We start from the raw sequence: 17,320 nt of genomic DNA, 5'->3' as shown, positions 1-17,320 counted from the left end.
CTCGAAAGATAAACTAGCCATACAGATGGCATCGCCAAGCAGATTATCAAAGTAATGGTGTAAAAATTAGAAGTAGATATTTGTGATATTGGAGAATGATATCCGTCGAGTAATAATCCCAAATTATCATGAAGAGCAATGGTATATGACACCAAAGAAAAAAAAACTTCAAGATATATAAAAATGTTCACTACCATGCTTAAGATCAAATGAAACTTTATAAGTTTAAGAAGAAACGGAGACAAGTTTAATGAAAACAAGATAAGATTTCACTTGACAGAGTATCTCAAGTGAATTGGAATTCCTCATTTGTTTCCGTCTTTTGTGACTCCCCACAATGAATTAGAATTCCTTAAGAAATTGCCTAATAATCGCTCCCCACAATGAATTCGTGAGCCCCACGGATCTGTTGTTAATAGGAGGGAAAACAGGGATTCGAGGACGAAAAGATTACACGAAATTGGTTAAAAAGACCAAAATCAACAATTTCTGAGTGAAAAAGACATGTAGAATTTGATACTGTTTAAATGGACGAGAATATAAAAATAGCCAGATGTAAACAGTTGCATCCTACCCATTTTTAAATACGAAAAATGGGTCATTTGTCCAAATATTTTTAAAATATGGTTCAAATGGACGAGTAAAAATTATTATGGGTGAAATGGACACCAAAAAAATAGCAAGGATGAAACCGAATTCATCCTAACTTAACTTAAAAAATAGAAAGGATGAAACTGGATGCATCCTCATGTAAATTAAAAATAAGAAAACGTATTTGAAAATGGGTAGGATGAAACTGTTTACATCCTGACTATTTTTACATTTTTGTCCATTTAAACAGTATAATGTCCTTCAGGTCCAAGATTCACTTGGTCCAGTATTCAACGAGGTCCTGATTTAATTCTAGAAAGGCTTGATAGATGTCTTTTAAACCAAATTGTTGGGGATCTTTGTCCTAAATTCTGTGTTAACAATCTCCCTAGAGATTTTTCTGATCATTTCCCCATGCATATAGGTTTTAATTATGAGGAAAGTTACATGCCTAGACCTTTTCATTTCATGACTATGTGGATTGGGGATCCTACTTGTAGAGACATTATAGCTAACTCTTGGTCTCTAAATGTTATAGGCTCTCCAGCCTATAAACTAAAAGCTAAGCTTCTTAGTGCTAAAAAAATTCTTAGAGACTGGAACAAAAAACCTCATTTGGTAATATTCAAACTGATATATCTACCATTAGGAAAGATTTGTTAGAGCTTCAGATTTCTGATCCTACTGATACTACTACTACTGCTAGACTAAAAACTAGACTAGAGTACCTCTATACTTTGAAGGAACTTTACTAGAATGATAAGTCTAGAGAAGTATGGCTCATTGAAGGTGACATAAACACTCCTTACTTTCATAAAGTCAATTTTTTCAAGAGAAAGAGGAATGTTATTAGTTGGATCAAGGATTCCTCAAATGCTATCCTAACTGATAGAGATAGTATTGGGAATTCTTTCTTAGATTATTTCAAAATTCTTTATTCTTCTCAGCCCCAGCATTATCAGGATGAAATTTTAAAGGATCTTCCTGTTCAATTTTTTGCAGAAGATAATGACACTTTAAATCTTCCCCTTACTGCTGAGGAAATAAAAAATGTTGTTTTTCAAATAGGAGGGAAAAAAGCCCAGGACCAGATAGTTTCACAGGCTTATTTTATCAAAAACATTGGGATATTTTTGGTGAAGCTGTTGTTGATATGACCCAAACCTGCTTTAGAACTGGGCATATAGCTAAAGTTTTCAATCATACCAATATAGCTCTTATTCCTAAAGTTCCTCTAGCTGAATTAGTCAGTCAATACAGACCTATAGGATTATGTAACTTCATTTACAAAATTCTCTCTAAAACTCTTGCTAATAGGCTTAAACCCTTTATGAATAACATGATATCTCAAAGCCAAAGTGCCTTCATACCTAAGAGGAGTATTTCTGACAATATTCTCCTTTCTAATGAAGCCATATATTCTGTTAATCATAATGACAAAGTTGAGGGCACTGCTGCCATTAAACTTGATATGTCAAAGGCTTATGATAAATTAGAGTGGTTTTTTCTAGAAAAGTTTTGAGAAAAATGGGGCTAGCTGAAAATTGGATTAAACTCATAAATCAATGTGTTTCTACTGTTTCTTATTTTGTTCTCTTAAATGGTAGTCCTACTGGTTTTTTTCAACCTGAGAGAGGCCTAAGGCAAGGGGATCCTTTATCACCTTACCTATACATTATCTGTGCTGAGGCCCTTTCCTCTTACATAGATAGTCTCCAAAGGAATGGTACTCTCAAGGGTATCAGAATCTGTAAAAATGCTTCAGAAATGACTCATCTCTTGTTTGCTGATGACTCTCTTCTTTTCTCCTCTGCTACTACTGAAAACTTTACTGTTATTAAAGACTATCTCCAAAAGTATTTCCTTGCTTCCGGGCAGGAAATTAATTTTGATAAATCTGGTATTCTTTTTAGTAGGAAAATCCCTGAACATAGGAAATCCTTTTTGGCTAACATTATGGATATCAAAAGCAGAGATTTAGGAGAAAAGTACCTTTGTAGTCCTACTATTTTCAAAGATAGTAAAATCCACAAGCTCCTCTCTCAAGCTGCTAGAACCACGCTGGTTAAACATATTGGCCAAGCTACACCTTTATATCAGATGGGGGCTTTTCTTATCCCAAAGCACCTCTGCAGACAGATGGATGCTCATCTCTGCAAATTCTGGTGGGGAGAATCTCTTGACCCAAAAGATAGGAAGCTCCATCTTTTGTGTTGCGATATTCTCTGCTCCCCTAAATCTGAAGTTGGCTTGGGTTTTAGAAAAGCTGAGTTAAATAATCTTGCCATGTTAGCTAGGAATGCTTGGAAAATTATTGAAAACCCTGATTGCATGTTGGCTAAGATTTTAAAAGGAAGATACTTCCCTAGAACTGATTTTCTTACTGCAAAGTGCCCTGATAAATGCTTTGGACCTGTAAATGGCTTCATGCTATTAAGGAGGTGGAAAGTTTATCGACCCCTGGTGTGATAAATGGATTCCAACTTTGGATTCTGCTACTCCCAATCCTCTTACCCCTCAGGACCCTAGTATTAAAGTTGATTATTTTATTGATAACAATACTAGAACCTGGAATGTTTCTAGACTCTCTACTCACTTTGATGATGCTTCTGTTAAGACGATTGTCACTATTCCCTTAAGCCAGCATTGCACTCCTGATAGGAGGGATTGGGGCCTATCGAAGAATGGTAAATTTTCTTCAAAATCTACTTGCTTGGGGCTCATAGGTTTAAATCCCTCTCCCTGTAAAACTCTTTGGTTACATATCTGGAAGATTAGAGTTCCTTACATAATTCAACTCTTCCTTTGGAAAGCTGCTAAAAATGCTCTATCAGTTAAAACTGTTCTCCATACCAGAATGCCCATGCATTCTGTTGAATGTGCTATATGTAAGAATCCTCATGAAAATATTATGCATACTTTAGTTCTGCGTCCTTTTGCTTCTAAGGTTTTGTTCTTGTCCAGTTTTTGCATAAACACTTCTTTCTTTACTCAAAAAACCTTTCATCAGTGGCTTATGTTCTGGCTTCTGGATCAAAACTCTAGATTGCCTAATGATGCTTAACAACTCTTTGGTGCTATCCTTTGGTCTCTCTGGACCAGTAGAAATAACTTGGTTTTTTAAAACGTGTCTGAAAATCATAATTTTGTTATAGAAAGAGCCAGGACAATGATCCTCACTAGGAAAAACCTTGTTGTTGCTACTTTCAGAAAACCTATAGCTTTAAATCACAAATGGATGCCCCCTTTGGTTGGTTGGATCAAATGTAACACAGATGGAGCTTTTGATGACATATCTGGAGATAATGGTGCAGGTTATGTGATGAGAGGTTTTAGTAGCAAAGCCTCTTTCTGTGTTGCCATGGTTTTTGAAGTTTCGTCTACAGAAGAAGCAGAAGCCAGAGACATCTGGGGAGTTCTTAAGAAAGCAGTGAAACAGAAGATGACCCATATCATTGGAAGTGACGCTAAGAAGCTGGTGGAACAATTCTCCTTGGGTTCTTTTGAAGGCGATGCTAGGACAGATGCCATATTTAAAGACATTCAGTAATTTTCCTCTAAGTTAATTTCTTGTATCTTTAGTTTTCAACCTAGAATTTGTAATACCGTTGCTTATGAGCTAGCTCAATGGGAAAAACGTAAGAAATCCTCTATGTACTGGTCCATGCCTCCTGCTTGGCTAGCTCGAGCAGTTGAGGGGGACTATTAGCCTTGTTGAAGGCCTTTGCTTATAAAAATAAAAAAATAAAATAGATAAAATAAATCTAAATGTCCTTTTCACCCAGGAATTGTTGATTTTGGTCTTTTTAACCAATTTTGTGTTTCAAATACTTTTTCTTATTTTTAATTTACATCAGGATGAATCCAGTTTCATCGTCGCTCTTTTTTAAGTTTAAGCCAAGATGAACCCAGTTTTCATTCTTGCTATTATTTTGGTGTTCATTTCACCCATAATGATGTTTACTTGTCCATTAGAACCATGTTTTAAAAATATTTGGACAAATGACCCATTTTCCGAAAAGATTAGGGGTAGCCAAAAGGAATAATTTTCTTTCTTGATCTCGAGTGTTGATAGAATATATATACCTCACAGCAGCCATAGGATAATCTAGCAGCTCAATTTAGCCCATAGGACTTAGGCTAATGCAACATCATTAACAAAAAACTCGAACAATTATTATCTCATTTTTAATTATTTTATTAATTATTTTAAAATTGTCTTGGGCCTTCGGCCACAAAACCAGATCTATAAGTCTTATCCATGATAAGAAAATGAGTTCGTTCTAGGTATGCACACTACAAAACAGAAGGCCTCTTGGGACGGTCAAAAAACGTCCCAAGAGAAAAAAAAACCGTCCCAAGAGGTATTAGAGACGGTTTATGTACCGTCCCCTGTTCCACCGTCACTAATACTATTTGGCCATGTTTTCTTTTTGGGACGGACATATTTTAGCCTTGATTTAAATATTTTATGACTATTAGGAACGGTCAGGCCATCACCGTCCCAAATATCCTTTTTTAGAGACGGTTTTTTCAAAACAACCGTCCTTAGAAGCTACTTGTTTTGTAGTGGCACTCCATTGTACTCCTCTACTATCTTAAGGGCTTCTTTCAGCACCTGGTTAGGCATACAGAGTCTAATGTTGGTATCACCTTCAGTTATTTGGGATCACGGTATCACCTTGAGTTATTTGTTCCAAGTTCCAACATTTATCATATTCTTTTAACATATGCCTCAATCTTTATGTTTTCACTTTTGAGCAATCAAATAAAAGCATGTTAAGTTTAAAATGACAGAAATATCCAAGTTAAAAGTGATAAATTTTTAAGTTGCAAGACTGAGAAACATTTGATTGCATTGTGTTTCCCCCAGCAATTTAAATTGTTTAGACTTGAATGTTTTATGGTCAAGAAGTTGCAGTAGGAGTTTTTGTAGTCACTTTGAACTTACAGATGGTTTACTAATATCTGGATTTTCCTATAAACACTTCAAGGTTCTCTACCAAATTTTGAACTTCCCCTACACCGTCCACCTGGATGTTAACCTACCATCTAACCTCTTCAACAGTTCCTTGATCAGTCGATCGGAAAAAAAAAACAATTCCTTGATCATCCTTCGTAAACTTACGTGCAAATGGGATCCCGCTCTCAACCATTACATCATAAAAGTGCTCCAACTCTTAGAGCCTCATTTCTAATTATGTTGAATTTTGCAGTGGCGTTCGACCAAATTACGGGATTAAGTCTTATCCACGATTCTGTGTACGTTTCTGGTCTGTGCTCCATGGTACAGCTCTAATATCCCAAGGGCATTCCTTCCTTCAGAACCTGGTTACCAAGACTTATATTTGTATCACCTTCAGTTATTTGGGATTACTGGCCGAGTGGCAAATCATCACATAATTTGTTCCGGACTTCCCGTTTCCAACAGTATCGTTTTTCAGCATATGTATGCCTCAATTTAAATGTTGCCACAAATGTGAAGTCTTGGAAGTTTAATTGGGGCGACGAAAGACTTAGTCTAATATAGTAATATAGAATAACATTCCGGTTGCAATATGGTGGGCACATGGAGAGAGCGAAATGCAAGAATCTTTGAAAACAAAATGAAAAATTTGGTAAGCATTCTTTTGGGCCGAATCAAACACAAGGATGATAGGTGTAACGACAAATATGATGATAGCATTATGAGACTCTTTATTCCAGCCTTTATGAGCTTGTTATTTCTTGTATTGGGTTTGTTGAATTGTCTTTTGCATTTTTGTTCCTGCTTGCATTCATTGGGTTGAGGTACCCCTCAATTAACTTTCCTTGCAATGAATTTTCTCTTTGACCGATCAAAAGAGAAAATACCTATTTATCTGATTCCAGAAAAGGTTCTAATATCCTTCCAACTCAAGGTACAGTGTCCTAATACGAGAAGATATTTCTCTTTTTGACAAATTGCGCTCTTGAGCGTTTTCTGATAAGCCCAAACTTATCAATCAATGATCAGGGGTGAAACTAGAAGGGTTTGACAGATAAAGAGAGACGAATACAGACCAAGAACAAAAGAATTCATTAGAAAACAGAAATAAGATAACAGACACAGGGATATTAATCCATTTCATTCCACAACATAACCCTACTTAGTACAAACACACATATATATAGGTTCCTATTACAACAACCGTACCATTCTACCCATAACTGCCCTACCTTAACTGCTAAAGAGACACATAACCCATAAACATACCTAAACTAACCGTACATGCATAACCAGAGCCTGTCAATTCCCACCCCTTGAAAGCAACCTTGTCCTCAAGGTTAGATTCAAAAAAAGATTCAAAAGGAAACAATAAAATCAGACTTACAAAGAACAATAAACCAAATGGAAATGTGTTTATACCCTCGAAACCTTCCGGCATACAAGCTACACATGAACCAAACAACAAAAGGTGTTGGATTCCCATATTCTTGACTGTAGCACTTCTTGTACACGTCCCAAGATGGCACAAAGTTACGACGATACTTTGGAGGAAAACAGTGACGATGATTCTTTTAATTTCTCCATGTTCTTCATTAAAGATTGGCAAGAAATCGCCAATATTGTAACATTCAGTGTTTCGAAACCTTGTATGCACAATTTCATCATTCTCAGCAAATATGTTGAAGCAATCTTCCAAATAGACATGGTCTTCTTCTTCAATTGCTGCTGGAATATTCGATGAAATGTCTGCAACAGTATCTTTCACGTGTGCTAAGAGATTTGAACGGTCCCTCCAAAATTCTTGCATTTCGCGTTGGTGTCCTTCAACTGTTTCCAATAGATTTAAAATCTGGCTTTTGATATTATGCGGATCCATTTGTGTAAGGTATAAACCGTCCGAAAGAATCGAACGGCTCTGATACCAATTGATAAACGCAAAACTTATCAATCAATGATCAGGGGTGAAACTAGAAGAGTTTGACAGATAAAGAGAGACGAATACAGACCAAGAACAAAAGAATTCATTAGAAAAAAGAAAGAAGATAACAGACACAGGGATATTAATCCATTTCATTCCACAATACTTAGGTACAAACACACACATATATAGGTTCCTATTACAATAACCATACCATTCTACCCATAACTGCCCTACCTTAACTGCTAAAGAGACACATAACCCATAAACATACCTAAACTAACCGTACATGCATGACCAGAGCCTATCATTTTCTCTATATTTGGGTCGGTTTTGATTCGGGAATTAACGGAATATTACTTAGGAAACTATAACTAGTGTTTTAAGAGATTTCGAATAGCTGACTTGCTGGGTCTATATATATACCAGCAGCAGTTTGGTTATTTTATCCTGCTACATGTATTGATTTTGTTCTACTTCGTCAAGTTATCAGCAGTTAGGGCGTGTTTTACCTGATCGCAATGTCGACTAAAATAAAAGAGGTTTCTTCATCATATTGTATTTCTCCTAAATTCGAATGGAAGATCAACAACTTTTCAGAGTTTAGCAGGATGTATACTGCTTATAGCGATGTTTTTACTGTTGGCCGTTTTAAATGGTATGGCATCATCTTGACTTTTACATTACAGTCGTTTTTCTTCATATTCTTCTGGTTTATTAACCTCTCGAACTTTTTTCACTAATTATTAGGAAAGTACTTATTTATCCAAGGGGAGTTGCGAAAGATCTGTCGGCTTGAACGAACCGGTGGACGCTGGGTTAACTTTTGCGGTTACGTGTCAAACAAATTCTGAAAAAACAGTGAGAAAAGGTATGCGTATCTTACGATTAATAATGGTTATGTACCATGTTTTAATTGAATGACATTCTTTTATCTTATGTGGACTATGCAGAACTGGAGTGTAAATTCCTTGATGGTTACCATGGCTGCTTTGGTTTCCCAAGATTCATGCGTCTCAATAAACTCCACCACCCTGCTAAAGGATATATCCTGGACGATACTTGTGTCATTCAAGTTGAGGTTACAGTTGATGATGAGGATCCTGGGTGTAAGTGCGCAAAATCAAACAGGAAAAGAACTAAGGGACGAAATGTTGATGCTTAAATATAGAATTGTTAGCACCCTTTCATTCATCTTTTTATATTTTAGATTCTCTTTACATTTTCTAAAGGTAACCTATATAATTTACAGTACTTTATTTTGTTCTCCTGAAATTAGGAAGCATCATTTGTCTTAGTAACACCGCGCAAGGATTAGATTGCGGTTCAACTTTCACCAATAGATTCAAAAGTTAATTTCCCAGAAGCTCGAACTTTCCAATTATTTCTGGGTTTTGATAACTTGTCATGTGCGCCCATGCCCAAGTTACAAGTCAACGATTAAGCCACTTCTGTTTGGTTCCGATAGAAATTTCCGAACACATTCCTTTTGAGACAAAATTTTTACGACATCAAAATCTTTACGACATCACCTTTAATTAGGTCGCTGGCACATCACATGGTCCATTGCCACCAAACTTTATTCATGTTGTGATGAATAGTGTTTTCCTCTTTAGATGGATTTATTCATGTTCCTACGGAGATGAATAGTGTTTTCCTCTTTAGATGGAGATGCGCCAATATTATGGTGAAAAATAGACTAAAAGGATTTCAAGTTTCAAATGAGACAAATATCTAAAGGTCTAGAAGATTGAGAAACATAAGATTTCAAATTTCTAATGAGGCTAATATCTGGATTAGTTTTACTTCATTGCGTATATTGTCTGCACACTATAAAATATGAAGAAAATATTAAAAAAATATTTAAAGTTAAAGAATAAAAAATTATGTGAAGTGAAAATTTGATAGTTGTATTTACGCTCGTTGTGTAGGTTTTTCAAAAAGATTTCCAAATATATAAAATTTGTCGAATTCTTACGTATGATTCGTGAGACATGTTATGTTTAAGTTAGCATGACGATTATACTCTTAATAAAGGATATAGTTTATTTGATAACATCTTCAAACATATTTATCCAAATAGCCCTCCTTCTTTTTTAAGGGACATTTCAACAAAATGGGTTAATTTTTTTAAAAATGAGTTTTAAGTCAAAGACCATTTGAATAAGAGAGAGTGAGGGGAGGGCCTAGGGCTGCACAAGACTCGCCACGATACCCAAACCCACCCGTACCCGCTAAACCCGTGGGTTTTTAGTCCATACCCGCCCGTTGTGGGTGCGGGGTTCGTTATGAAAAAAAACCCTGTCTGTGTCGCGAGGTTGGTTTAAGCTAATACCCGCCCATATCCGCCCAAAAAACCCGCAAATTATATACCATTAGATAAAACTAATCCTAACCGTCCATTATGAATCCCTAATACTAGTAAATAGGATAATTGATAACCCTCATTCACTTTCTACACTCTTTTCTCTGTTCGGCCTCTCCTCTTCTTCCTCCTCAGTTCTTCTTCTTCACCTACGAACGACAATTACCAGAAATCTTCACCAGAAATCGACAACAACAACTTCGAATCTTCACCAGAAATCGACAACAATCGAAAAATCAACAAATTCAATACTTAATTTTCATCCGTGAACTTCTTAGGTATGAATATTTTGGGGGTTTTGGTTTTTTTTCTCACTTAATCAAGGAGAATAGAAGTTACTCTAAATACTTGAATATAAAGCGGGTTTAAACCCGTCTAAACCCATACTCTCCCAACCCGCAGTGGGCGGGTAACAAAACCGCCCGCTGTTTGTGGGTGCGGGGTTGGTTATGAAAAAAAAAACCGCAGTCTGTGGGTGCGAGGTTGGTTTTAGCTTATACCCGCCCATACCCGCCCATGTGCATCCCTAGGGGGGCCAAACACTTAATTACCACTAAAAACAAGTTTAAACAGTACTACTACTCCAAAGTTAAGATTAAAACTTAATAAAAGTTTGCAGACGAACGGAGAGGAAGAGACTAGAATGTGGTTTATCTCATCTAATAGTACCACTTCTGGTAAAAGTTGCCAAGAGAAAATCACATATCAGTCACTAGCTTGTGTTACGCTACAGATTGATATGGATTTATTACAAATATAGTCTCTATAATTGCTAGCTTATGTTATGCCAACTACATCTCTGTAACCCTTGTAAGAAAGGCATGTAATCTCTATATATTTGTCTACCTTTCCACCAGTTGAAGTGTGGATCAATTCACCAAAATATTGTATTATGTTTTGGTATCATCCAGAAAGATCCTAAACCACGTTTTCTTCATTTTTCTGCATCAATGAAAGCACCAGAAACATCCACTCTTCAAGCAATTCATATTAACCATCTCATCAACATCAAACTCAATGATACCAACTATCTTTTATGGAAGACACAATTCAAGCCACTACTGAAGGGTTATTGTTTAGAAGGATATGTAGATGGTACTTATGCAAGACCATCACCAACCATACCAAACAGACAAGCTGATTTACCACCATTATCAAATCCTGCATATGAAAAGTATGAACAACATGATCAGATCCTACTAGGCTGGCTTCTTTCGTCCCTCAGAGAAGGAGTATTAGGTCATGTATCTGGTTTAAGAACTTCAAAAGAAGTCTGGGATGCACTTGAAAAAAGATATGCACCCAAGACAAGGGCACATCAGATGAATCTAAGAATTCAACTAATGAGTTTGCGCAAAGGTAACAACTCCATGTATGATTATCTTGCAAAATCTAAACAATTATTTGATGCCCTTACAACATCAGGGAATGCACTTTCTGAAGATGATATGCAACAATCAATCTTGAGTGGGTTGGATCAAGCATATGATTCAATTGTCACTTCGCTGAACACTGTCAAAAAGATAGATATGGATGCATTTTATGCACATGTGATCTCATATGATATGAGACTTGAGCAACAGCTAGCTTCTATTCAACAACCAATGGAAAATATTGCCTCTTCATCTACTGCACCACCATATCAAAGACAAGAGCAAGGAAGGTTTCCCCAGAATCGATCTCAACAAAATCAAGGTTTTCGTTAACAAAATCAACACAATCGACAGCCTATAAGAGATCATGGACAAGGTCTTGTCGGATTTGCAATCGTTAAAACCATAACGCAAGTTTCTGCAGGTTTCACAAGGATAACAATGCACCACAAAGAGGAGAACCAGCTGCATATCTTTTTTTACCTGGTGGTCCTGCTGATAACAACTGGGTGACTGACACAGGAGCAACTCATCACTTAACTACAAATCTCAACAATCTGAACATCAGGCATGAATATGATGGAACTGAAAAAGTTCGTGTAGGAAATGGCAATGCTCTACACATTGAAAATATTGGTAATGCTTCTTTTACCCATAATAACCGATCCTTTCATCTCAAAAATATACTTCATGTGCCTGACATAAAAGCAAATCTTCTTTTTGTTTCAAAGTTCTGCAAATATAATAATGTATATTTTGAATTTCACTCCAATTTCTTTGATGTAAAGGATCTCAAAACCAGGACAACACTGTTGCAAGGCAGGAGTAAGAATGGGCTCTACATGTTTGATGATGTTCGAGAGATTACCAATACAACTCCAGCTGCTCTAGTAACCAACACTATTCCACTGTGGCATCAGCGTCTAGGACACCCAATGCTCCGTACTGTTTTTCGAGTCATTAAAAATTTTTCCCTTCCAGTTTCCAATAAGAAGTTTGAGTTCTGTCATTCTTGTCATGTGATAAAGAGTCATAAACTTCCCTTTCCAAATAGTAGTACTGTAATCGATAAGCCATTGATCTTACTTGTGTCTGATTTATGGACATCTCCTTACTTATCTAGAAATGGTTATCGATATTATCTTCTTCTTATGGATGTTTTCTCACATTACACATGAATCTATCCACTAGTTCGTAAATCAGATGCATTTCCTGTGTTCATTCAATTCAAAAAACTCATTGAGAATCAAACTTGATCTCAAGATTAAAGTTTTTCAGTCAGACAATGGGGGAGAGTTTAAAAAGTTCACTGCTTTTCTAAATAGCTCAGGAGTTATACATAGATTTTCATGTCCTCATACATCAGCTCCAAACGGTCTTGCAGAACGTAAAATTAGACACATAACAGAGTCAGGCTTAGCACTTCTTTTCCATACCTCAATGCCAAAATCCTACTGGTTTGAGGCTTTCACAACTGCATGTTACCCCACCAATAGACTCCCAACTTCAAAAACTGAGTCTAAATCTCCTTTAGAGTTATTGTTCAACAAGACTCCTGACTGCTCCTCTCTTAGAGTTTTTGGATGTTTATGCTATCCATGTCTTAGAACATATGTCTCAAACAAACTCGAACCAAGATCTTTACCATGTGTTTTTATGGGGTACAGTAGTGTTCACAAAGGTTATTTATGCTTACATCTTTCAACCAACAGGCTATATATCTCTCGACATGTCAAATTTGTGGAAACAAGCTTCCCATTTTCTTCCAGGTAACAAGTAAATTCTCCTAACTCCACACAGAAATCACTCACTACAAAGCTCTTAAGCTCATATGTTTTATCAGTTCATCTTCTAGTGCATCACTTGAACCTGTCCAACCAGCATCACCATCCATTGAATCTGAAATTGTAATTGATCAACCGTCCTCCTCTAGTCTTCCATAAGTATCATCTCCAGTCATTGATCAACCCACAGACAATACTACAGTTGGTACTTCATCAGGAGCAACTGATAGCACTGTTTCTCAAGATCAACCACAAATTCAGCAACATCATATGGTCACACGAGCTCGAGATGGCATTAGAAAGCCTGTAAACAAGTTGTGTCTGCAAGAAACTAAATATCCACTAGAGACAACACATATTACTGCTCCAACGTCTTATACTGAAGTATCAAAAGATCCAACATGGGGACCACCCATGGATGATGAAATTAATGCTCACATTCGCAACAGAACTTCGAGTTATGTTCCGTACGAGGAATGGATGAATCTAATTGGCTCAAAATGGGTGTTTCGTGTCAAATAAAAAGTTGATGGGTCAATTGACAGACGCAAAGCCATCTTGGTAGCACGGGGATGTAATCAGCGTGAGGGACTTGATTACTATGAAACATTTAGCCCAGTGATGAAGCCTAGCACGATAAGGCTTGTTCTCTCAATTGTTGTGTCTCAAAATTGGACGATGAAGCAATTAGATGTCCAAAATGCATTTCTACATGGTGAGTTAACTGAAGCCGTATATATGAAGCAACCACCAGGGTATTCAATCCTGACTATCCCAATCATGTCTGTAAGCTCAACAAATCGATTCGTGGGTTGAAACAAGCTCCGTGAACTTCGTTTTCCAAATTAAGTAATTTTATCATTGCATTGGGATTCAAGGGTTCTATTTCTGACAGTTCTCTCTTTATACAACAAGCATCGGAAGGAATTACATATGTCCTCATCTACGTTGATGATATTACCATCACAGGTTCAAACTCTGCTCTTATCACCAATATTATTACTAATATGAACTCTGCCTTTGCAGTAAAGGATATGGGAAACCTAAGTTACTTCTTAGGCATAAAATTAATCCACCAAGGCACTTCAGTGATACTCAGTCAGCAGAAGTATGTAGTTGATCTACTCAAACGAACAAAAATGGATGCTGGTAAACCAGTCTCTACACCGCTTCCAGTAAATGCCAATATCAGTAAACAAGGAAGTGTGAAATTTGAGGACCCTACTCTTTATCGTAGTGTTTGTGGAGCTTTACAATATCTTCATCTCACCAGACCAGACATTGCGGTAGCAGTCAACAAAGTCTGTTAGTATATGCATAATCCTTTTGTTGAGCATTGGGATCTAGTTAAGAGAATCCTATGATATCTCAAACATACAGTGCATTATGGTTTAGTTTTCCGTCCTTCAGCGGATACAACACTTCATGCCTACTCAGACTCTGATTGGGATGGCAGTTTAGATGACAAAAGATCAACGAGTGGCTACGGTACTTTCTTTGGCAGTAATCTTATTTCGTGGAGTGCACACAAGAAAAAAATGGTCTTTAAGTCTAGTACTGAGGCTGAATACAGCGGCATAGCCATAGCTACATCAGAATTGATATGGATTCAGTCACTATTGCATGAATTAGGCATTGCAGTACAAGTTCCAACGTTGTGGTGTGACAATCTGGGTACGACTTATCTGACAGCAAATCCAGTCTTTCACGCACGAATGAAACACATTGAAATTGATTACCATTTTGTATGAGAAATAGTTGCAAACAAAAGACTACTGGTAAAGTTTATTTCCTCAAAAGATCAGCTAACTGACATTTTTACAAAGGGTCTTGCTTCTGTAAGATTTGAGTTTCTCAGAGTCAAGTTGAGCATTCGGCCACTCATGCACAACTTGAGGGGGGATGTTAGGAATACAACTCATCAAGACTCAGTCAGAGCTCTTCTGATAACAACTGTCAAGAGAAAATCACGTATCAATCACTAGATTGTGTTACGCTACAGATTGATATGAATTTATTACAAATATATTCTCTATAATTGCTAGCTTATGTTATGCCAAAAACATCTCTGTAACCCTTGTAAGAAAGGCATGTAATCTCTATATATTTGTCTACCTTTCCACCAGTTGAAGTGTGGATCAATTCACCAAAATATTGTATTCTGTTTCTGATACCATGTTTGAATATGGGCATACAACTCAAAACCAATTGGCAATGAGTGGAGTGGCCTTAAGAATTATAAACTGCAGGATCTTAGATTGCCCAGACAATGTGGGACTAATAATCTCAACATGGATGATGCCGACTGGTCTGGCTATGGCTTAGCAAAATTCATGCGTCTTAGTGAACTCCACGACCCTGCTAAAGGATTTATCGTGAATGATACTTGTTTCACTGAAGTTGAGATCACAGTTAATAAAGATAAGGATCCGGAGTGTGAGTGCCATAAAATCAAGGAGGAAAACAACTAGTGGATGATTGCAGCGAAGGATTATTTTTGAGAGGACTCTATATCTGGAAATATACAAAATTTTGCTTCTTAACAATAAATATGGATGATGTTACATCATTTTATGCTTCAGAATTTCATTTCAATTTCGATTGGCAAAACCGTTGACAAATCTCTTTCATTTTGTGTTCTATGTAATTTCAATGGACAAAGACTCGATCTTGTCTGTGAACACTTGAAAAATTTTCCTTAGCTAGCTTCTTTGGCTTCTTTGTTTTCTCATGTGGAAACTTCATACCAGTATGGCTGGGACATAACGGATAACATTCCTGTCGCCAGGAAAGGTCACATAAAATAAGCCAGCTTTGTGCATAAAATAAAGAATAGATGAGGTGTTTAATTACTTCATTTGAGGAGACAATCCGCACACTAAGCATTATGAAGATGTAACTTACGTTATCCCACCGGCAACCTGAAATGCCTAATGCACAAGGAAAGTGATAGGTATTTTTACAGGAACTCACAAAGCAGCCAATAGCTGAACCGTTTAACTCACAACATGTACATTTAAGTGTATTAATTACATAGTTATTGAATGGTCTTATTAATGAAAGATAATTACATAGTTATTGAATGAGTAATTAGGTCAATGCTGGTCTTTGGTAAACAGCTTGGTCAATTACCGGAAAGCTGATTAAACAAGGCTTCTGTAAATCGTTGGTTCTGCGGCTTCTACCTCTTGGAGTCTAAGTTGGGTTAGCCAACTATACAGACGTGGACAGAAGTATTACTACACTAAGATTTGCTAATCGAATCCTAAACTACAGAGTAGGTCGATTGGATTACTTAATTACGCATGCCCTATACTTGAACGGATTTGCCTTTCTTAAGGCTCAAGTTTTTATAATACTAGTACTCCTCCTAGTTTACTTAATTTTATGAAGCTTACTCCTACTAGAAACCTACTTCAATCCCCTATAAATAAACATACAAGCTCGGTAATTCTGTGATACGAAGATAGAGATAAAGAAAAGTGCTAGAGAGCGAGAGATAGAAGTTAAGAAATTAAAGTTTGCGGATCGTTGGAGAAAAAAAAATACAAGGTATGTTTCAAGTAGCCAATTCTTTTTTTACTTTTTTGGGTTAAATTTGTTCTATTGGATCACTAAGATGTGTGTAAGGTAATTTTTTAGTAATTGATTGAATTCTGATTTGTAAGTTGCTTGCACATGCAAATATTTTTTATGTAAGTTTCTTGCACATGAACCAGGCGTAGAGTTATGTGATTTAGATGAGTTTTTGATGTTCTTTAGATATTATCATCAATTCTCTACTTTCTTGTGTTAATCTTATGGATGTTCTACAATTTACAGGAGACGAAGATGGTGTTTGATAAAGGACTATTACCACCAGGTTATAAGTTTCAGCCAACCAACAAACAAATAATTCAAGATTATCTAATTCCAAAGGTACAAAATGCTCTGAATGATGTAAGTTGGTTTATATTCGAGAAAAACATCTACAGCTATGCAAATCCCTTCCTCCTCTTTCAAGAGATTCAGAGAAACCAAGGATACTTTTTCACTCCCATAACCAAAGTGAGTTCAAGTGGTAAGAATGTGAAACGGAAAACCGGAGAAGGAACATGGAGGGGAGAAAAACCAACACCCCTATGCGATGATGACGACAAAGTAATTGGAATGAAAAGAATGTACACCTTCGAGTGGAATGTTCCCGAGGGGAAAACGTTGCCTGAGGTGAAACGTGAGAAAGGTCATTGGATCATGCATGAGTATTCGTTGCTCCCCAATTATTACACAGAGAACAATATCAAGGTATGTAATAACACTTTTAGAGCTAACTATATTATT

General features: G+C 36.6%; 1 protein-coding gene across 1 annotated transcript in view; it reads right to left on the bottom strand.

Annotated features, from left to right (window-relative positions):
- Window positions 1-7,652, bottom strand: part of LOC113336254 — an 8,033-nt gene extending 381 nt beyond the window's left edge. Inside the window, exon 1 of the mRNA XM_026582221.1 lies at window positions 6,989-7,652. Within this exon, the coding sequence (XP_026438006.1) occupies window positions 6,989-7,436 (448 nt within the window). The 5' untranslated portion in view covers window positions 7,437-7,652. The remainder of the gene's footprint in view (window positions 1-6,988) is intronic.
- Between the last annotated feature and the right edge of the window lie 9,668 nt (window positions 7,653-17,320).

The sequence above is a fragment of the Papaver somniferum genome, unplaced genomic scaffold (genome assembly GCF_003573695.1).
Source record: "Papaver somniferum cultivar HN1 unplaced genomic scaffold, ASM357369v1 unplaced-scaffold_151, whole genome shotgun sequence".
Classification (NCBI taxonomy): Eukaryota; Viridiplantae; Streptophyta; class Magnoliopsida; order Ranunculales; family Papaveraceae; genus Papaver; species Papaver somniferum.
The sequence above is the reverse complement of the archived record's forward strand: the minus strand, read 5'-3'. Positions and strand labels throughout refer to the sequence as shown.